Raw genomic sequence first — 23,421 nt, 5'->3', positions numbered from 1 at the left:
GACAGCTGGGATAGGCTCCAGCACCCCCCGCGACCCTAGTGAGGATCAAGCGGCTCGGAAGATGAATGAGATAATATTGTTATTGGTTCTATGGTTATCATCCTCTTTGCCTTTCCGACCTCTGCATTAAGCAATGGCTATTTGAACACAAACAATGCAGCAACACATGTCGACAGACAATATGACAGAACTCACAGGGCGTCTATTGTTCATAAATTTAGCAGCCAAGGAATGTAGACCAGGAGCAGCACACTGTCACTGGGCATTGAAGTATGAAATCACGATGCACTCAGTTTTGTAATTACCATACTTTTTTTTTTTCTACAAAGTTCAATATTGTGCAGTGCTATTTTGCTTATTTTAAAAAAATCTGGGAGGAAGGAGGAATATATATTTGTCAGGCTGTGTGGATTATTGGTATTTCGATTCATTTCAGTGGGCTAAAGATAATTATAGACACAAATGTTATGAGTTACAAGTATGGCCACGGAACAAATTAAAGCTCTAAGTCAAGGCACCAGTGTAATTACAACTTGTATTACGACAGCAAAAGGCAACCCCCCTGAGACTTTGCTCCTTTTGCATCCCCCCCGCCACCCCTCCCGTTCAATGTGTTGTGTGTTTGCACGCCGCCATTTCCCTCCATCTACCTCTTGTGCTTTTGAAGACAATTAGCGCCAAATACGTTTCTCTTAATTACACCCTTTCTTCAGGGAATATTCGCAGCGTTCCCCCGTCTATGCCCTCTTGTTGTTGTGCGTAGTTCCTGCCTGGCGCTCGTTCGCTTGTTGTGTCGATTGACTGTTTGGCTGACACGCACAACTTGTTTGAACTTTATCACACCCACAGGGCCCGCGACAAAATGCTTGTGTATGTTTGTGTTTGCGCGGCGTCTGATGATGATGCCGCCGCCGCCGCTGCGCCCTCCTCTCTGAGAGGGGGCGCCGTAAATAATTGATGAGGGAAGGAGAAGGAGGGCTTTTGTCGAGTGCACAAAGTTACATTGTGCGCTGTGATGTGTTTTGCAGGGAGGCTTGTGAATTAGCGGTGAATTATTATTACTATTGTTTTTTTTTATTATTGTGGTTGCGCTCGTTGGCTCATGCTGTGTTGTTGTCTATGAGAGGTAAACATTTTTTTTTTTTGGGGGGGGGGGGTTGCGGAGCTTTTCAACCGGGGGTCCGAGACCCACAAAATGATTTGCATTACATTTTTAGGTTGTATCTTTTGAATCTGTATTTGGGCGCCGGGATGCTAATCAAGCTAACGATGACTTCCCTCCTCCTTCGCTTTGGTCCATTTTCTTATGTCTGTGATTTCATCACACAAATATTACAACCCTCAGTCTTTTTAAAATAAATCTATTATTTCAAGTCCAATGTAAAGCGTTGAAACCGACTTGCTCTCTTTGACGATGCAATGTTAGCGGTTGAACAAACTTGCGGCTTTTGAAAAGTGATGATTTTGAGGATTTTTGAGGATTCCATCTGATGCCAGCAATACATTTCAAAAGATAAAGGCTTCCTCTTCAACTCAAAGGTGTAATCTTAAAAACATTTACATTTGGATTGACTTCACTACTGCTGGCATCATATTCCAATTTGTGTGCAGCATAACCGCAAAATGCTGCCTCACCATGCTCGCTTTGAACTCTGGCTTCCTCTAATTGATTCAATGTAATGCTGAGCGAAAAGATTTCCGATTCCGAAAAGTTTTTTTTTTACACTCTCGTAGAACAGTGTGGACTTGTTTAGCTTGATAACATTCGCCAATACACATCATACGTTGAAAAGTATGAAACCTTCTTGTCAATATTTGCTCTGCAATTAGCCGCTGTTTCAGCCTCCATAGTAGAAAGAAGTGACTTATCGTTGTAGTGGAATGTGTGCAAATGTTTGGCCACTCGCGGTACAATGAGACCTCAGTGTTTCATTATTTTTCGACATTTCCATGATGACTGAGTGATTCTGATAACACTAAAGGCACTTCGTTTGGATATGCTATGGTTGTGATTATGACGAGGATGCCTGGAAAGAAGTCTCCCCATTTGGAGGATAGCCACCCCCCAAAAAACAATCCAAAACTATAATTTCCCTTTCACAGCATTAACTGCAGTTTGCCTTTGAATTTGATTCAGTGGCGGCACCATTAAAAATGACACACGACTCGCACAATGATAGGTGAATTAAGTCTAATCGATTTTGCTGCATTAAGGCCGCGAAAAGGCAGGCCTCACTGGAGTGCGGCTGACTCTGAGCTTTCCAAGTGGAAGCCGGTCATTTTCTACCTCCCCCGCTGAGCCCCGCCGCTGCTTAATTACATGCAAGCTGCCCTTCATCCCTCACGTGATGAAGACGCAACCGGATTATTTTGGGAAGCGTCCTGCTTTTACGCAGAGTTCCCACGGGCGCTTGAATGTTCGATCAAAACCAGCAATGCGCTCATCAACTGCGTGTGCAGATCCTGTGACTTTTTTTTTTTAGGCATAATTATCAATTGGGGATGTGGATTGATTGCGTCATGAAGCCACCGAGGCGAAATGCAATGGTGTCCATGAAGACAAATGGCAAAATATTGGGAACATTCAAAAAGTCATCCATCTTGTAAAAAACATTTTCAAAAATCAATGGATGATTGGCAACAAGTGCTTAAAAGACCGTTGAGTTGATCGAAAGAAAATAATAAAAAGTAATCCAGTAAAAATGAAGCTATCGAGCTCACTGAACAAAAATGTTCAAAGTCATCTCAGAGATAGAGCTGATGTTCACATATTTGCGATTTGCATATTTGCAGCTTTTTCAATAGTTAGCAAAAACATTTTTTGTTGTTGAGCCAAACCGTTTTTTCCATTCATCAGTGTTTTTTGAAGATTTTTTTTTGGGGGGGGCGGCGCATTAAATTTTTTCCCCTCAGTGCATTTCCTTGGGCGTCAATTGTATGCAGATTTTCACGATAGATAACCAATTAATTGTTTGAAAAATCTGTAATTAATAGCAGAACTTTTTTGGGGGGGGGGGGGTCCTTTAATGCTTACAACAATAAAGATATGAATTACTTAATAATTAGGGTGCATTTTTGTGTTATCCTACAATGTGTTCATTTATAAGGGGAAAAAAAAATGCAAAAATAGGGAAGGGAAAAAAACCCTGCAGATTTTTGCCCATTTTATTATTATTATTATTATCTGATTAAATCAGCTGACCGATTGATGAGTCAGGCCCTGGTTTCAACCCATTGAAAAGCAAGCTCGGACAAGCTGGGGAAGTGCTTGAAATTGACTTGTGAGTAATTGCATGAACGCTGCATGAACTCCCTGACAACAGACTTTAGTGAAGTGTATCAGAGCGTTTGGCCATCAATGGCCCAGAAAGTGAACTGAGGCGACGACCACTTTCCCCACTTTCCCCCTGGGCTCACTTTGAAGGCCCAAAACCTCTGCGCGGGGCTTCCTTTTCGCGCCCCTCTTGTGAGGAACCTTCCAAGCTCTCTTCCCCCCCCCCCCCCCCCCCCCTCCTCGCATAGCACCACATCCAGTGAACAGCTGACGCTGAGAGAGCCTTGAATGCAGGCGAAGGGGGCGTTCAAGGGCCTTGTGTAGTCGTCTGCGCCCCCTTTAACAGATAAAAGGACCCTCGCTCGCTGCACAACAGGACCCGGCACCCAGAGGAGGCCGGCAGCCGCTCGTCTCATAGCCTCCATTTCCTCCCGCTAAAACTTCACATGATGCGGGACTGCCGTCCTCCAGGACAGCTCACTCCAGCACAGGCAGGCTCCTCAATGTAGATGATATTGTAAAAAAAATATATAGATATATATCTATTTTGCTGTATGTACAGTAACCTCCTTGTTTGAAAATACATGCGTCTAACAAAGTAGGGGGGGGGGATGGCATGGCGGGAATTGAGAAGTGGATTGAGGTTTGCGGGAAGCCCGTGTTTGTTTGCCTTGGGCCCCACTCAAGGGGCCCTCCACTGTCGGGGGTACTCGAGCAGCGTCAGCCTCACATTTGAATTTAAGTCACCAAGATCTTTTTTTTTTTCCTTTCTTTTCACGACATCCCCAATGGTATCGGCTAGCGATTTTTGTGCGAGTGACGCCGTCGGTCAGTCTGAAATGGCGGAGGAAATTCCAACCCGAGTCTGCCGTCATGTGGCACTGATAAAGCCTTTCCTGTAACAGCCGGAGTAGCCGGCTTCCTCGTGGGCCGGGGAAGGAGAGAAGGAGGCAGAAGAGAAGGCAGGGAAACGAGGGGGGGTGAAGTCATCTTACGAGCCAGTTTGCACGTGGGCATGAAAACATTTACACCATAGTCGCCGAGATCATGAAAAAAAATTCCCCTGCCCAACGATAAGACAGGCCATTTTGATGAGGGACTATGTACAGACGTGTTGTTTGGCAGTTGACTGCGAATTTACAGTACCGGATTTGAACAATAGCAAAGCCAATTTAGGACTTGTCATTTTCATGATTGGAAGACGTTTAAATTTGAATTTTAATTGTAAGTACAACACATTTACAAAACCGCGCATGCATGTTGCCTGTTCGGTTCATTCTTTTGCACCTTTACGCTTTAAGTACTAAGCTAGCTATTTTACAGATGGAAAATGCGTTCCAATTTTGTGAGAATTTGTAGTCAAATGTCAATGAAGAACTTTTCAGGGATTTTCATACTTGCTTGGGGTCTCTTACCGACCTATTTGGCCACTAAACTAGCTGGTCCGCGCTAAAGCTGCTGTTTCTATGTCGGAGGAAGCCATGACATTTTGGTTGAGGATGTGCAGTATTTGCCTTTGTTTGGCTTGTTGACAATCAGTTGTTAATTCCCATTACAACTGGAGTGGAGCAGTAGTGACTGCAATGTATGAATGATTGAATTTCAAAAAGACAAACAAACAAATAAACAAGCTAAGTGCTGGCCTTTAGTTGCTTAGCTAGCTCAGGCATGCGGAATTCCCTGTGGACCAAGTAAGATGTTCCTGAGTTTGTATAATGTTTAACTGTACCTTGACTCGAATTTCTAACCTTCATTTAACATTCAAAGACGTTATAAAAATATATACATGGTTGATATTGCTTGCATACTGTATTAGTTATTAGCCGCTAAGCTAGGAAGATGGCATTCTGCCACTGACTCGTGTTATTGTTGGGCCTTGGCTGAGGCCTGCTCTCTCAATGAGTACCATTCCAGTTCTCAACCTACATTTATGAAAGTGAATTTCGCGTGTGTGTGTGTGTGTATTCCTTTATAGCCTCTGTGGGCGTGTGCACATTTTTGGCAGATTAGCAGGAGAATCACTGTCATATCTTATTTTCTCTCCTGACTGCGGTAATGATTAATGGCGGCTTGGTGTGTTTGGACGTCTTACCTCTGTATTTCACACTTGACACGGAAGTCTCGCTTGGTAGTGTTGTTACAACAATAACAAAAAAATAAATGTCAAACGTGAACTGCTGTGCACGTGTGTGTAGACAATTACTCAGCAGAGCTTGTCATGCAGGACGCAGCATTGCAAGCATTCTGTTCTCATGATTTAATGAAGCTCCTTGATTGCACATTTTTGACTGATCGCCAGATGCTGTCGTGCTTGTTTTTTTTTTGTTTGTCGTGTGTGTGTGTGTGTGTGTCGCTTGACGATCAGGAGAGTGTAAACTTTTGTGCACAAACGTCACATTTGATTTTTGAATTGCAGATGAGCATTTTTAATTAAAGGAGGATTTTAATTAAGTTAAAAACATAGGTACGTATTGTATCAGTTATCACTGTGTTAAATGAACAAAACCAACTAATAATGAGATTCAGTGGATACCGCAAATCAGTGTAACTTTTGCTGAGATAAGTTCAGGATTGCTCGACTTCCCTTTGGCATTTGACACTCTCATATCATTTTTGTAGCAAAAATGTGCTACTTTTCTTCATTTCTATGGCTATCACCCTCCAAGGATTGCTTGTAAATACATATTGTAACAAACAGTATGAACATCTTTCAGACTTTGGACACCTTAGTGACGCCAAAAGGCGGAGAGTATTGCTGGACACACACACGCGCACGCGCACAGAGTGCGGTTTTGACCTTCTCTGAAACCCTGAGAGTGGCTCACGAAAACCCTGGGATTCAGTCAAACCGAGGTTAACAACCACTGGATTAAGGCATAGGTATCTCACAAACTAGCTCGATAACTAGCTATCTGTATGTCTAGCTAGCTAGCTAGCAGTCTGTTCAGCTAGGCTAAAGTAGACAGCTAGCTAGCTAACTAGCAATCTGTCGAGCTAGGCTAAAATAGACAGACCGCTAGCTAGCTGTTAGCTTGCTAGATCAATTGATCCATCCTTCTACATGCCACTCATATGGTCTTCCTCTCTTTTTTCTCTCTCTCTGTTGCTGGTTAACCCGGTTGTAAAACCTCAGAATCCGGCATCCTGGAGAGACCACGACGACGCCACATCCACGCACTCAGCCGGTACGCCGGGGCCCTCCAGCGGAGGCCACGCGTCGCAAAGCGGCGACAACAGCAGCGAGCAAGGTGAGTCCCATGCAGAGATGCATTAACACTAACACGTCAATTGGTATATACAGTATACTGTATGTACTACTACATGCCAAGTATCGTTCATATGCAGTGGGGAAATAAATACCTTCTAACAACATATATATATAATAACATAACAGTTGTGTGTGTTTTTTTAAAGGATATACATGTCCTACATGCAATAGTGACACAACTGTCATTTGTCATGAAAAATAAATCGTATTAAATATCAATCGTGGCCATCTTCTTTTTATGCTTTATGATCATTGGGAGGAAACAAAAAAAGAAAAATGTGCAAGGCCCATAATTGACTTCATGAGTCACCGCACTTGTCATTGAAATTAAGGCTGATGTCTGTAATGTTAAAATATTGAGTCGGGGGGAGGGGGGGAATGCTTGTAAAGGTTTTAAATTGGAACAGATAATTTAAATTTCCGCTATTTCCAAAAAAATCAATTCTCGACCGTATCGGACCTCACCTGTTCCACTGCATATGAGCGACGTCATTGACATCGAGATCGCTTTACTCGCCCATTTTCAGAATGCATGATGACATCCCGAGCCATCTCCCTTCCTTGTGCGTGTTTGGATTATCCCTTCTTATGACTAGCGTCCATGTCAACACAGTCACACCTAAAAACTAACGCGCTTATCCACTTTTACAGTCAGACGCGAGCGACACACCCGAAAAAAAAGGGCTTTTCAGAAATTTTACTATTTTGAGACTTGAACAAAAACTGGTGACTAATAGTGCGTTTCTGCCAGTTCTCTCTCACATAAAAAATACATTAGGTTTGCTGCATACAACAGCCTATAATTACGCCACAGTGTTATCTAGCACACAACCTGCCAAACGGGAATAAAGCGTTTCAAAACAAACGTATTGGAATGTGTTACAGATAGTGTGCGACAGTCACACATATCTGTCGCCTTTCGCTCGTCACGCTCACTGTCGATTTTGTTGCGATCACAGGCACGCTGGATAAAAATTGGTGTTCACGCGCCAGTGTGGCCAAAAATGTGGATGTATTTATTTATTAGCGTGTGTGCCTTCTGGCATGTGTGCAGGCTTTTTGCACAAAATTTCATCACGTTGTCTCGACACACAAACAGACTCTTTGTAGACGCCAGAAGCAAGCGTGGCTGTTGTATCGTTTTGCCAATAAGTGATCAAACGTATTGATGGATGGCGCACGCTGCGGCGGAGCTGCTTTGAGACGAGCCATTAGCCAGCCGCAGACCTCTGTGGTCACCCGCATTGCGACTTGTCGGGCCTTAGGACCAGGAGATCGCTTGACAACCATCGCGGGGGAATGTTATTGATCCCATTGTGGAGAGTTTTTCATTGTTGAACAATTGAATGTGATTTTCAGCTAAAATCTGATTTAGGAGAAAGCTGACAATTATGAGGGAGATTCTTGATCTTTGCCTTGCAAAAGAATTGCTGCCTAGCTAACTTTTGGGTTCAAAATGTTAGCATTTAAGCTAGCTCAACACACAATTTTTTTGAGTGATGTTGACAAAATGGTGGAAAACTAGTGACATTTCACTGTAAGTTATGAATTTAACACTGTGCTGAGCACAGACTTCCTTTGTGACTTGAAATTCACCTTGCATTTGCAAAAAGGGCTGGCGATAATCATTTCCGATATGTATTTAATGTCTGGAAGGGTCGTCGATGTTGTGATCTGCTGCAGCAGAGCGGATGACTGCTGTGTGCAGGAAGCAGAGAGCCATGGGGATGGGACGGGTCGGGGAGACAGGAGAGAAACAAATGCACTGCCTATTGATTATCTTACACACATAAGTACAAGTGACCTGTAATCCACAGAGCACTTATCGACTCCTATCCGCACCGTATCCAGTAACAGACGATCGATAGGAGGCCAAAGACAGTTACGGTATGGCACTTTGCGCCGGGCCAAGACCGACACCAACGCCTCATTCACATTGTCACATTATCACATTAATAATAATAATAATAATAATAATAATAATAATAATAATAATAATAATAATAATAATAATAATATCGGGCTTATTATCCTCTTCATCATCATCCTGATCTTCCTCCTCCTTCTCAGACATATAACTACTTTTTGTACCTGTACCTTAGAAGGAATTAATACAATACAATACTTTAACAACAGCTGCGCTTTACAGAACAGTGAACATAAAATAACAAAATATGGTCATATAACACAACACATAAGACATAGACAGTGCTTTAGTCATTAGAAAGATGTAATGATGAGAGGGTCATCCATGAATACCATGTCAACCCCTGCACCCAGTAAGAAGCAGAGAAGAAGAAGAAGAAGAAGAAGAAGAGAAAGTCAGAAGGCTAGAAGGGCGCAAGAGGGGGGTCAGCTGATTTAATGGTCTAATGAGGCCGTCCTCCAGCCAGTTGTTTTGTGTGCGCCGCGCTCTGACCTTTTGCTCCACTCGGGAGCCCTGCCGCCTCATTTTTCACATTCTTGCAATTACGTTAACGCTTGAAGCGCTCGCTGACTCCCGACTCTGGCCCTTTTCCATTCCACCTCCCCGCCTACCCCGCCACCGCCAGTACTACTCACTGCCCCCCTCTCCCGCCACCACCACCACCAGCACCCTTTCCCTCTGAACTCTATCTCCTGATACGTTCCCACATAAAATTTGCACTGCGCGCTCTCAAGTCCGCTGAGAAAATGCGAAATGTGTGCTTCGGCGCAGTAATGGGGTCTTTAACAGCTTGGCCCCTGTTAAAAGGGGTGAGAATGAGGATCAGGTATAATGGATGGGAGACGGCCACATGGGCATGGACTACTTTCTTCCAAGAGAAACAGTCACTTTCTTTTGCCAACTACTCCACACAAAGGTGTGCCTACGACCAAAATGGAAGTTTGCCTAACATTGGGCAACCCATTGCACAGCGGTGTCCAAAGCCACACGCTACAGCATCTATATTCTACAATACTGTACTTTATTAAAAAAAAGGAATTATGTGGAATTATATAGAATGTAAAGAAAACATCGCGTGTGTCATGATAATTCAGTGTTCACAAGGGGGCAGTATGATGAAACACAGAAGCTCGATCGTGAGCGCTAACTGTGTTAATATTAGTGGTTTTGCGCAGAGGATAAGGAATATATTCCAGTGGATTTTATATTCCGTCCGCATGTGTTGCTGCCGCTTGTCATCAGTTGTATGTTGTTTACAGGTTTATACTTATTGCAGCAGAGATGCTAGCTCAATTAGCCCTTTGATGACATATTGCGTTGTGAGTTAGCTTTAAGCTAGCAGACTAGGTGGTTCGGTTAAATATGCAATGTGTCTTTTTGTGTGTGTGTTTGTCTCACGACAACATTCAAAATATTTTGCCCCCACTTTCCATTTGCAAACATATCACATTAATAATCTCCAAGCAAACGCTGCTTTGAACAACGTCAATGTCTTGTATCCTTCAATTTTTCTATCTGCGGCCCTCGGGGGAAAAAGTTTGGACACCCTTGGCGTAGCACGAATCGGTGTACTCATCCTCCACTCGACCTCTCGCGTACAGGGGACCTCGAGATGCTTGCTGCCTGCACGGTTCACCTCCGCCCAGGTCTCAGCGTCGAACGTGGCTCTGAAGTGGTGCCAAAAAACAATTAAACAAGGGTGCGAGCGTGTTTCGCCACCTTCCTCCAGGAGCCGTTTATTGCCGAGCAGTAAAGGAAGGGGAGCTACGCTCGCCCCGCTCGCAGAAGTCAGTTAAACTTCTGGCAATGCGCACATTTTTAACACTGACTTCAAGAAAATTGGCAAAATACACCTTCCAATTCAAAGTTATCGGTTATAGCACGCTCTTGAAAGTCATGTTTTTAATCACGATTTAACCCGAAAGCCACATGGAAATATAATATTCATAAAAATGCCAACATGAGTGTGCATTCACAGCTATGTTGTGCATAGTTAAACAAACACCAAGTGGATCAGACGGCGTGCACAATAAAGTCAGCAGTTCATGCCTTGCCCTGCGCATCATTTTGATTAACAGTCTTTCTGGAAGGCACCCAAGATTATCTCCCAACATCAGTGGCAGGGAGTTAAACTTGATGAATGTGTGCTCTTCTCCTATGCGAGGCGCCCGCAATTGTGTGTTACCGCTACAACGCTGACGCACATCTTGACAAACACCTTCCGACATACTCAGACACGAACGCTTAATCCCAAAAGCTGATTCAGAAACGGTAGGAAAGCATCAAGTCCACACTTGTAATTATTAGCTAGCTATGCACGAGGACTTGAGTGGTGAGCGAAAGCTTTTCCTGCGGTTGGGGAAAAAGTGGCAGAAAGCATTTTGTAGCATTTTCTCCACAATTGAACAATCTCCACGCTTTTGTGGACAGACCGACTCCCAAGAGGGGGCCGGGATGGACGGAGCAGAAATGTAGGGGGAGTACGCGGTTTGATGCTGTTGTGGTACATTTTCGGGGTGGCCCTCCCCTACTCTTCCAGACTATTTGCGGTGCAGTCACCTGCTCTGTTGATTTACGCCTGACAAAAGTATCACAGGAACCAGTGCTTTTTGCTCTAAATGGACTACTAATACAGCTCTATAAATATTTTACCATTTACTGCACAATGCACTTGTCATTCAGTCAGCGCGTATTACTCATCTATGTGTAGCTTGGGTTTCTTCTGCATTCCTACACCGGATAGATAGATAGATAGATAGATAGATAGATAGATAGATAGATAGATAGATAGATAGATAGATAGATAGATAGATAGATAGATAGATAGATAGATAGATAGATAGATAGATAGATAGATAGATAGATAGATAGATAGATAGATAGATAGATAGATAGATAGATAGATAGATAGATAGATAGATACCACCAAAAGACTAGGATTCGATCAAAAACAGATTAAGAACCACTGGATTAGGACATAGTTAGCTTGCTAGCTAGCTAGCTAGCTAGCTACGTAAAATGAAATTCATGAAAAATCAAAGAATTTTCTCGCTAAATGAGTGATACCACGGCCCACTGAATCATTTGTCCAGAATCTTTCTGATGCCGATACATCCTTTAATATTTGATCTGCGAAAATGTAGCCACTTAAAGCATCCGGTTAATGGAAACATATCCAACCGAGATACATTATTGTATTATTATATATTATACATTTTACTCCACCATGAGAGGCGCTAACCGTCCGCTAGCTTGCGAGTGAACATGCCCGGGGCTAGTTATAGTCTCTAAGTAACTCACAATTGCCCCGGAAAACCACTGATAAGAACTGGGAAACTAAAATGGTGAAATAGTTGAATGTGATGCTTCCACAATAGAGAGCTACTTTTCCTCAGCGTACAACACTTAGACGTCATACATTAGCATGACATAAATGTTTTGGTGGAATTCAGTCGAAAAGTAACACAGAGGTAATGTAACATATGACACTTTTTTAAAGAGTATCATTGTGTTATTATCACAGGAACGAATGAAATGTAATCACACATTTTGGAAGCAAGTTTCCCAACACCGCAGTGAAAGAAGAGAGGGTCATCATTCGTGTGAATGTGTGTGTGGGCATGCGTGTTCCCTCTAAGTGCCTGTTAGGCTTTAATTTAGTGTCGTAATTAAAACTAAACACTGGCCCATAAACAACAGATAAACAATAAAGCAGAGCCAAGCCCCGCTGTTTCATGGCCCTCACTCCCAGCTGCTTGTGCACTGATAATCTTTACGCCACGCGCTACCTCAGTCGACGCCACACACACACTGAAGTAACAAGGGCATGCATCTTTATGTACCGCTACTGTACATGTGTGAGGGTTATAAAAGAATACGCCGGTGTATGAAGTATTGACAACTCCCACCAGTCAGGGGGTGAACTGACGTATTCTGAACAGAACCTTTGTGAGCATATTCCACGTTGTGCTACATTTTCTTCAGTCGTTTGGCTTTTGTATGAATTTTAAGGTTTCGAGAAACATTTCACCGTCGTTATTTGTTATACACTGTACATGCCAAGAAGTTAGTAGGGCAAGTTACTCTGATTAATAGTGAAACTTTAAAGATAACTTACAAACAAACAAAACAAAACAAAAACATGAAGCAAAGAATGATTTGCGTCAACATTAGATTTAAAAAAAACATTGCTAAATTCACTTGGAGAAGAATGGACATCAAACTAAGTCTAATTACGCAACTTATGACGACATTATGCCCTGATTTTCAAACCATAAGAGGTTAACTATTAAAAAGATTTTCCGATTCCATCCAACCATCTCTTGTTACACCCCTAATCCAAACCTCCAGTTTTTCATGTAAGCTTACTTGAATTCTCTACCCAAATTTTTTTTGGAATGCATTGGACGAAATTCAGATGACCATGCACACTGTTGTCACACGTTAGCATTGTGCTAATGACCAGAGTACAACCTTCTCGTGTGTATGATGGCTTTGTTGGGAAAGGCCGGAGTTATTGTTGAAAGCTGAGAAGAGTTGAAGGGGTGAAAACGCGTTTAGCGGGGTGGTGGGAGTGGTGAGTGTGTGTTTGTGTGTGTGTGTGTGTTATACTTCCATGATCCCATTAGCATAAGAGAGGCTAAATTATTCATGTGGAGTGGTTAATCTATGGGGAAAAGTATAGTTAATGCACATAGTTTTAAAATGGATCCTGCCCTGCCTCTGCTCTAACACCAGATTCCTGCTGGATTCAGCATTCAGGGGCATTTACGGGAACAGCTACATGCAGACACACACACACACACACAGAAACAAACACACACGCTGTGCTCGTCTGACATAGTGTGTGCGGGCACGGCAAGCTGCTCCGAAATCCCCTTCCTCGTCCTCCCCTTCCCACTTCTCCCCCCCCCCCCCCTACCCCCCCATCCCTCTCTTCTGGCTTTCTTTTGCCCCTCGCAGGACCGCAGACTACCTGGCCCTCTTCCAAAATGTGATTAAAGAGAATGATCAGCTCCCTCTGCTCCATTCTTCCTTCCTCCCTTCCGCTCTCTCTTTCTCTCCGGCTCTATCGTTCTTCCGACCCGCTGTTCTGTTCTGATAGATCACGTTAGGACAAACAAAAGACTATCAGGAGAGGTGGGGAGAAAAAAAAAAAAAAAGAAACACTCACTTTCTCTTTTAACGCAAGGAATACCTTCACCCAACCCCTCCAGGCCCACCCGAATAAACGAACAGGCCGAAGCCTAATCTGCAAACTCATGTTCCAACATGGGGAAGAAATTAGCCAGATTATTCTGACACCATTTGGGGAGAATGTCAGTCTGTTTTGTGCCACTCGGACATCTGCGCTGCCGTTCCTCGTCGAGAAGTCAATGCCTCGGTTTTTTTTCAGTGAGTTGACCGTAATTAAGAAGCGAGGAGGAAACGGTGTTGCAGGGAAGTAATCACGATTGAACTACATTAGATGGTGCCTTTACACACCCGCGTTGCATCGCTGATTACCCCGAGCGGCAAAGAGAATGCAAGGTGGGGTTGGGGTGGGGGGGGGGGGGGCATGCACCGGGGTCTGATGTAATACGCCTAAAAGGGATTGGAGCCCCCGAAGGGCATCAGGGCTTCCATTAACGCAGCCTCCTGTGTATTTTTCAACGGGACGATGAGGACCACGATGATGATGGCACTCCCGTCCTTGAGAGGGTGGAGGGGGGTCGGGGGGGTTGTTTTCCCTGGAAATTTTCTTGTTTTGTTTCAGCACGCTCTCGCCCCAAGGGGGTCAGCCAAGAAGTCGGCCTTTAAGAGGTGATAATCCAATTGCTCCAGTCCTCGCCAGATTTGTTTTGCCCCCCCCCCCTCGCGTCTGGCGGCGTGTTTGTGTGTTTACATGGAGTGTAAGCACGCGTGCGGGGATGTAATAGACGTAAAATAGGAGGACGCAGCGGCAGGATGTCAACCCCCAACTCCCCCCCCCCTAGCCCCCATTTTTTTTTCTACTGGCCCCATTCTGGATCCGAGCGAGGTTACCGGGGCCAAGTGTGTCAAAGGCACACCTGCAGGGGGGGGACGGCTTACTCCAGCCTCAGTTTAAGGTGCGCTTAGTTTCACCCTGACTTCAAATGTTTTCTCTCGTGCTGCCCTTTTGTGCTTGACCAATGGTCCTCGCGCTCTTCTACTTTCTTTCCTTTCTTCCACTCTCCCTTTGACTCTTTAATCTTGCCCACTAACCCCGTAACCTCGCTATTCTCCTCTTCCTCCTCGATGTCCAAACCTACATTGCAACCTTCCCAACAACAACAACAAAAAACAGCATGGAGTTGAGCAGGCGGGGGTGAAGTGGGATTTTTTTTGTCAGATCTGGTGTTTCGTGGTTCACACTGGCCCACTTTAGTTCGCGATTTTAAATGAAGAGATACAATTTGACTCTGATTCGTATATCCATCCAAAATAACTTACCATTCCCTCCAATGATATTCCAAATCAAAATTACAATTGGTGAAATAGTTCAAATGGACAAAAACTACAAAAAAAAAGGATCAATCAGCAACATTTAGGCAGCTAACGCGGCACTTCCTGTTGTCTGAAACGTGTTCACACCATTTCCAGTGCACTACTTAGCGGAATGATGCTAACATTCCGATGGCCAACACTTGTGACTCTTTTATGCTTATTTAATTTCTTTCATGTGTTTTTTGGGGGGGGGGGTCAAGTACAATACAATGGTTTTGTCGTGTTTTAAATGATTGCGACTTGCGATTAGACACCAGACCCAGTTAATGTGTTAGGACTACATTTGTAAATGGCAGCCCGGCCCACCGGGAAATCGTCCGGTTGTTCAGATTACCCCACTCCAGGTCGAGGCTTGCTCTGTTGAAAGCTATGCTCGGGTTTGCTCACTGCGAGACTTGTTTGGAACCTTGCGCTACCCTCAGCTAACGCCATCCAAGAGAGTGGGAGGATGAGAAAGCGAGCGCGTTCCAATCCGAGTTGTGCTCCCCTTTCACCGTTTATGCAAAGCTTATGAGAAGAAGCCAAGATAAGCTCGTTTTCGAGCAGACGATTTGATGACTCTTACAAGTGAGTTAGTACGATTCCCGCCGTCCCCTTCCATGGCTATTGGGGGTGGGGTAGGGGTGGGGGGTGTTAGCGCTCTATCAGCAGGTAGCGCCGTGAGCCCCGATGTTTGTTGGAAGCAGGCATCTTATGATTTTTGATCACCCCGGAGGCAGCGTGAGCCTTGTTAGTCAGCAAGGATAATTTCTCATGTACACGCCCCAAGCTGTGCATGCTTGCAAAGGGAAGCCAGAGCTAAATGCGTTACCAAAAAATGGGGGGCGGGTGAAGGGGGAGTGATTCCTAAATGAAATAAATGCTCCTCCATCCCGGCTTGGCTGCAGGGGCTGAAGCTGAGAAAAACCTTCATTATGCATTTACAGTAATTCATTTAAAGGGTTATCAATTTGCAAAAAAAAAAAAAAATGAGAGAGAGAGGGGATGTTTGAGTGAGAGGGCTCGGAACAAGGCAAGATGAAAAGGCGTAAGATATGCAGAAGATCGCTCGCTCAGTGCCAATTACACACTTCCATGTTCTGAGGCGAGTGCTAAACACCGCAATGGCTTCTCTTGTGTGTCACACTCCACCCACCCTAAGGAAAAAAAAAAAAACCAAACCCAAAACTGATTTCCCTTTAATGAAGGCCCATAAATCCTGTTCATCACTATTTCTGTTCTGTTTTGCCCATGTAAATTCTTTGTTTGCATTCTGTGTGGCTTCCAGGGCAGTTATTTATAACCAGGGCTTGCGAGTCACCCCTGCGTTCCCAATACTAGGATTTAGGACTTGCTTGGGTGAAACATATGAAAGATTCGACTCGATTTATTTCATTCGTCAAGCCTTGCCTGTTTGTAGTTAAAAAAAAAAAATCGGAGGCTTGCCGATGGTCTGGCGTTTTGTTTTTGTTTTTGGAAGAAAACATAATGTTTGTGTGGTGCCCTCGGACGAGGAAAACCACCGGTATGCTGTGATGTGGAGCAGGATGATTATATGATGAAATGATGCAATTTGGATCAAAAGATGATATAAATGGATGGAAGAGAAGTCAGCAGAAAGAGAAGAGAAGAGCGCAATGCCCGCTTTTGCAATTACAACATCTAACGTCATCTGTCACTGTAGAACCACAGAGACAACGAAGCACATCAACTTCACAGTTTAGCTAACCAATCGAACATTGACTAAGCTTCATGTCATTTATGCATGTCAAATCATAAACCAGGGGTTTCAAACTCACTTTTTGTCGCGGGCCACGTTGCAGTTACGGCTTCGCTAGTAGGGCCGTGACAACGGCGACACCAAATCAATGTTCAAATTTGTCATCGTATTTCTGGATAACAACAAATTGATGGGCTACTAGTTTGGAAATCTGTTCATTTATTGTTTGATTTACTTTATAAAAAGGGGAACAAAACAATTCTTGCAAAATTGCAATGTTATTATTTATTACACATGACAATTAGAAATTTTGGTAGGAAGAGTCATGGAAGCTGACACGATTTGCTCTCCTGGGGCCGGTTCTGGCTCCCGGGCCTTGAGTTTGACACCTACATCATAGACACTATGAAGGAAGCATTAAATTAAAAAAAAACCTGCAGGACATTTCCTGAGTGCAAAGTGGTTATGATGTGAAGATATGTTGTGACTGAGCAATATTGTGTTACTTGACACTTGCTTCACCCAAGTAATGACTTGACTCAACTTTTTTTTTGTCTCTGTAACTTTGTTGCAAACCTGAAGGTCGAGACTTGAGCCTGACTTCTGACTCGTGACTTACTCCCACCTCGGCGTACGACTACATGTATTCATTCTTCCCTTCCATTTGCTCTCGGCAACGCGAGAAAATGCATCATTGCCGTCTTTTGCAAACAAGCTGAGGATGACTCAGGCCCCCCTCGCTTAAACAATCGCAGGAAACGTAAGGAGACGGAGAGTATTTTTTTTTTCAACCAGAAAACACCACTTATCTGCTGATAAGCGTGTGCGGTCTTTTCAATATCAAAGAGTCGGGGGAATTCACTCTAGAGTTGCATTCAGGTTTACAACAATGAAAAAAAAGGAGAAGAAAAAAAAAGAAAACATTTAACTTTTTCCAGAGAAGGGGGGGGGGGGGGGTGACGTGGGCAATGCTGCATTGTTTGGTATGAAAGCTTACTCCCGGGGATTCAATGTTTAGACAAGTGAGTGTCTGCAGGAGACATCTGCAAAGCCTGGCCTTGTGACCTCATAAAAAAATGCTCTTAAGGTGGTGGAGGTGGTGAAGGGGGTGAAAAGTGCCTACGGGACACAAAACAATGTACCGGCCATAACATTAGGTACACCTGCACAGTCTCATCAAAACGTACCATTGGTAGCAGTTGAGCGCTGTATTTATTATTGTCCGCTGTCAGATTTTAGCAGGAGCCAAATGATATTTTGACACGCTCGGAGTGGCTAAATGAGGTCACCAAAATATTTGGAACACCTCTCAGTGTGATGGAGTGTGAAATGTGAGCGTTGACTACTTGCTTGTCTACGTCATATGTGTGCCCTGCGAATGGCTGGCAACCCGTCACGAAAAATAACAAAATAAGTGAAACTACAATTGGGAAAAAAAAGAAATAAAAACGAGAGTGCTTTTAAAAAAAGGAAAATGAAGTGAAACTACCTTTCATGTTTATAAAACTAAATAAAACGAATCGGGATTATCGCGATAAAAATCCTTATCTTGAATTTTCATCAATTAGTTTCATACATGAGCTCAGGGTTTATTTTTACAGTTGTTGATTTGGTGTTAATTTTGGGCATTGATGCTGATACTGATTATGCTCCTTTTTAAAAAAAAGATTTCACTCCTATTCTTTTTTTATTTTTTACTTTGCACTGAACAAATACTCCATACGTCTTTAAAAAAATTACAACAAACTCATATGCATTAACAAAAACTAAAACTAAAACTAATAAAATCCTTAAACTAAAACGAAGCCTTTTCTAAAAAAAATAAAAGCTCATAAAACATTTTAAAAAATTTAAAAAACAAATATTAATTGACAGATTTTTAAAAAGTCAAAATTAAATAAAAACTGACAATACTGAATAATCCAGAACGATTCTAACCCTGTTCAGCGGTGACCATATGACAAGCAATACTGACGTACTAACTTGCTTCCCATCATTGTGTCGCAGTCAAGGGGGGTGGAAGACTCTCTGGGAATGTTCTGAACTCCTACGTCCATTCCATATTGTGCAGAACATATCTGCCCATAGTTGACAACGTCTCCGTAGCTGACTTAGCATAGCTGTTACATCCTGATGTTCTTGAGAAAGCAAATGAACGGACACAAAGAGTTCCAGCATAGCGCTCAATTAAGAAACAAACGTGTTGTTATGCCCACGTTGTGCAGATCCTTGTTGTGCCTGACAGGCTTTGACGTTCTTCCTCCTTTGCACCAACGATGAGATCGTTTTCATCCTTTGAGTCCAAGGGAAGCTTGGATCAAAATGAAGACCTCAGAGTGCATGAGGGAGGTGAAGGGGGGATCCCTTCTGCTATTCAAAGTACCTGCCATTGTGTATCCATTGTTGTGCTGGCTCCAAAGGCACGCCACAAAGACCCTCTTGTTGTTGTTGTTGTTGATGCCGTGACGGTTCTTTCCCTCTTCACCACTGGCTGTGGCCCTTTGCCCTCTCTCCCCCTTATCGCACCATCCTTATTTTATTATTTAGTTGTTTATATCACCAGACATGCGCCCTCGCCTCCTTTTTGTACTCCCACTCTTACTCTCGCACGCTTCCTCTGGTGTACAGTACATGCTTATTGTTCTTTTTTCGAAGCACCCTCATTACAGCCCTGTTGGAGTTTAAGGGCCTCGTTCTTTGATTTGTCTCTCTTGGGAAGAGTCGCTGTTAGCTGCCGGCTAACAGCTACCGGGGCTGTTGTTCCCGCGCTAGCTGTTTCTCCCCCGTTCAGGCAGCCAGCCTGCCGTTTCAGGGAGCCGACTTGAGGGTATCGGAGGGCTGAGGGTGCATGTGAGGGGAGAATTGAAACGTCAATAACCCCTTCGAAAAAAGAGAGATGAGAAAAGAAGGGGGAAGGAGAGCTTCAAAAAGCTGAGGATGCTAATTAATGGCATGAGAGAGGCTTTTTTCGCTTGTGGAACTTCTGACACTGTGTGATGAGGAGCTCATTTGGAAGTCAGGTCCATTCTTAACGGCAAGGCAGTACAGTATCAAGTGCTTGAAGTCTCATCTAGACGAGAAAGAACACTGATTTGTTAACCTAAGTGAAGATGCTTTATTTAACACTTTATGCTAACAGTTTTGTTGTCATACTTGACATTGGTCATAACTTCTAAAAGTATTTCTTAGTCTCCACTTTATATAAGTCTTACCTTGGTCTCATGTTGCCTCTCTTTAGATCTTGATCAAATCTCAATTACTGAGAGTTTTGGTGGCACTTTTCCCAAACCGATTGCAGTCTGTAAGGAATTGAGAACGAGTCAAGACCGAGACTTTGAGGGGTTCAGAACAAGACGTGAGGTTAAGCCAAAGTAATGACTAAGACTTTGAGTTGCTGCTCCATTTGGTCTGGAGCTGCCTGAATCTTGGCCTCGACATGATCTCAACCATTCAAAGTCTTTGTCTTGGCTTGGTTCTCAAAGACTTGGTCACCCATTGCTCTGGTATTGACTTCATCTCAGTTTTTGAGTCTTGGTTTTGACCTGGTTGTCTTGATCGTTCCTCGACTATTCAAAATCTTAATTTCTGCAATTCTTAATTTTCAAATTGAATTTGTTGGCCTACTTCGGTCTTGCGCTTAACTGGGTCTTGTATATCAGTCTTGACAGGGTCCTGCATTGGCTCGGCCTTAGCTCAACTACGCATTGCCTCAGTTATGGTCTTGACTTGGGCTTAGCAACTCAAGTCATACTCAATTTAATGAGTATTGATGTTTTTTTTTCATTAACGATTGCTAATTTGTCACCAGCGGGTGGTTCCTGAAACTTCCAAGGTTTGAACATTTTAGGATTTCCTATCATTTTCTCTGAATTTCCCCTCAGAGTATTTTGAAGCGAAACAGAGCGAACACAAACGGTTGCATTTTCTATAGCGAGGGGTAAATGTGTGCCAAGGCCCAACGGACGGCACCCGGGCCGGGTTATTGACTTGTAAAGGCGCTGGTAGGTGAGGGTTCTTGACAAGACGCGAGCGGCTCGACGCTCTCATAAAGCCGACTGATTTCCACACTAGTTGCCTCCCTGGAGAGAGAGACAGAGAGCCTCGCTCGGCTGTATGGCAAAACGCGACGATGAAGAGAATGAAAGAGTTTTGTGACAGGAGATGCTCGTTCCCGCTCCGTGTGCCACTTCCCCGACCCAACCCCATCCCCACGCCTCCCACCGCCATTTCTGGCGAGAATGAGAGCAAGTGGGGCTGGTGAAGGAGCTTTCGACTGTGTGTGCCACAGTTGTCATTGTGTTCTGCTTTATGTAACATTTTTTTTTTGTACAAAACTGCTTGTTTGTTGGTAGCGATGCATTGTGAAAAGCAACACGAGAGCCGACAGAGCATGTATGAACTCCTTTTGGTCCTGATGGATGGGACTAATTCTTGAGGTTAAACTGAACTGACGAGTTTGTGTTTGATGTATAAGTTTTGCAGTAGAGCACTGCATGTTTGTTAGATTTGACTGAGTATATTTTACATTAGAAGAGCATACAGGGCTACCTCTACAGACGAACGTCTCTTCATACGAAATTTTCAAGTTACGAAACGCCTCAACAGGAAATTATTGCCTCTTGTTACGAAATAAATTTCAAGATACGAAAGGTAAAAATACAGCAACATACAACATTATAGCTGCTCTGCCATTGGCTATTACCCAGCATCATCCTGGCATCCCATTGGTTAAGAGAGACGTCTACCGTATGTGTCTATATGTGTAGATAGATAGATAGATAAATAGATATATTTCAATGCAGCGTTCTCGTAATTAGTTTTACGTAATTGTGAATCACCCTGAAAAAGTGTTCACCGGTCGGACGATCGGTCACTGTTGCCTTGGACATTTGTCGAAGGATTGTTCAAAGCCAACAAAAGCAACCGAAAGAGGGCAAAAACGGATATGCAGTTAAACGTTAAATGACCATCATTTTTATTCTTTATTCTTTGTTTTTTTTTACATTATGCACAACTCTCATTTATTGTGCAATCATCTAATTGTAACATGTTTTTTTTTTTTTTTTTTTTACATATGTTGATGCATTTTTATGCTTTCGGAAACATTTATGTCTGAATTTTGGTTGGCTTGGAACGAATTAGAGCATTTAAATGGAAAACGCGTCTCTACTTCCAAAATTTTCTAATTAAGAAATTTCTTTCACAACCAATTCATTTCGGAAGAAGAGATTCTTGCTGCTGGAGGCTGTAAATTTCCCCAGTGTGGGACAAATAGAGGATATCTTATCTTATCTTATCTTATACCACTGTACAAAGCATGTATGAGCTCCCGTCGTCACTGACGGATCAGTCTTATTAATGAAGCCAAACTGAACTTGGCAATTTTATAGCTAATGGCAGATTGTGTCGTGTGGCGCTGTATGTTTTGTTGATCGTGCCGAGTATATGCAACAGCAGAGGAGCATATGAAGGATGTCTGAACTCCTGCATGCTCACTGATCAGACTAATTCACCAGGCTAAAGAACAAATCGTCAATTATGTTTGACGTAATGTTTCGCAAGACCGACATGCAAGTTTTTGTGCTTGTCACAAAGTAGAATCAGCAGCAGGAGGACATACCAAGTCTGTATGAACTCCTCTTGATGCTGTTGGATCAGACTAAACGATGAGGCTAAACTACACCGAGGGTTCGGATTTATATGGCCCGTAAGTGTTTGTTCATTGTGATGAAATCGAAACGGCAGGAGAGCATGCAAAGCATTTATGAACTCCTCTCGATGCTGATGGATCAGACTAATTTATGAGGCTAAACTGCACTGACATAGAGCAATGCCGACTGAGAAGGGTGAGGGGAAGGAAGTTTTCATTGACTAGCTGGCGCGGGGCCGAGCCAAAGCCCCCGCAGGGATCCGGCTGGGTTTGAACTTTATCAGGGGCTACACTTAATCAATACCATATCGGAAAAAGAATTAATTACTAAAGCAGAATAAAACAGCCGCATTTTAAAGCAAGGATTCATCAATTCCGTAATCTCTTGGTTACAGCTCAGGTGTCAGGAGGATCATTTCAACTTGGTGTAATGAGGAACTGTGGGAGTTTACAGCCAGCCTCCGCTGTCCGACTCCTTTGTGTACACGCACACGTACACACAAACCTTGCAAGCACCTAATCAAGATATTTTCCTCCCTTTTTGGCTTTGCTTCTGAGCTTTTTTTTTTAGTGGTTTACCCTTTCGGTCCTCTTCTCGTGAGAATTTATGTATAAAATGGATGCAAGGAGAAAAGATGCATTTTAAAAAAGTCTTAATTAAGGTTATAGAAGAAGCATGCTCGGGAATTTTGGTGTACTGTATATAGATTTTTTTTTAATGATGCCTAGCATTTACAGCGCAGTGGCGGAGTTATTTGCTTGTATAAGTTGCTTACGTTTGGTTCTGAAGATAATCGTAACTGCATGCCTTTTTGTTCTGATTTGTATTAAATCTTCCGATTTTCTTCTTCCATCTTAACTGTCTGTTGTCATGTGAGCTGCTAGGAATGATTTTCTCTCAAAGAGGAAACAGCAAAAAGTAACATTGTGCCGTATTTTTTCTTGATTTATCCAAAGCCTTTGATAAGAGTCGACCATGTCGTTTTAAAACGGAGACTTCTAAGCTCGCCGAAGGTGTTGCTTGGTTTTTGAAATATAGCGGTATATATCTCAGTCGCAGTACATTAAATATCATGGTGTATGCTCTGACATTATA

The 23,421-nt window shown here is 43.2% G+C and overlaps 1 protein-coding gene across 9 annotated transcripts in view; it reads left to right on the top strand.

Moving 5' to 3' along the window:
• Window positions 1-23,421, top strand: part of meis2a (Meis homeobox 2a) — a 106,597-nt gene that overhangs the window by 9,111 nt on the left and 74,065 nt on the right. For all 9 annotated transcript variants that reach the window (XM_052085384.1, XM_052085387.1, XM_052085386.1 and 6 more), the window contains exon 7: window positions 6,408-6,522. In XM_052085384.1, the coding sequence (XP_051941344.1) occupies window positions 6,408-6,522 (115 nt within the window). The remainder of the gene's footprint in view (window positions 1-6,407; window positions 6,523-23,421) is intronic.

Source organism: Hippocampus zosterae, chromosome 14 (genome assembly GCF_025434085.1).
Source record: "Hippocampus zosterae strain Florida chromosome 14, ASM2543408v3, whole genome shotgun sequence".
In the NCBI taxonomy this organism is placed as follows: Eukaryota; Metazoa; Chordata; class Actinopteri; order Syngnathiformes; family Syngnathidae; genus Hippocampus; species Hippocampus zosterae.
This window is presented reverse-complemented; position numbering and strand designations above follow the sequence as displayed.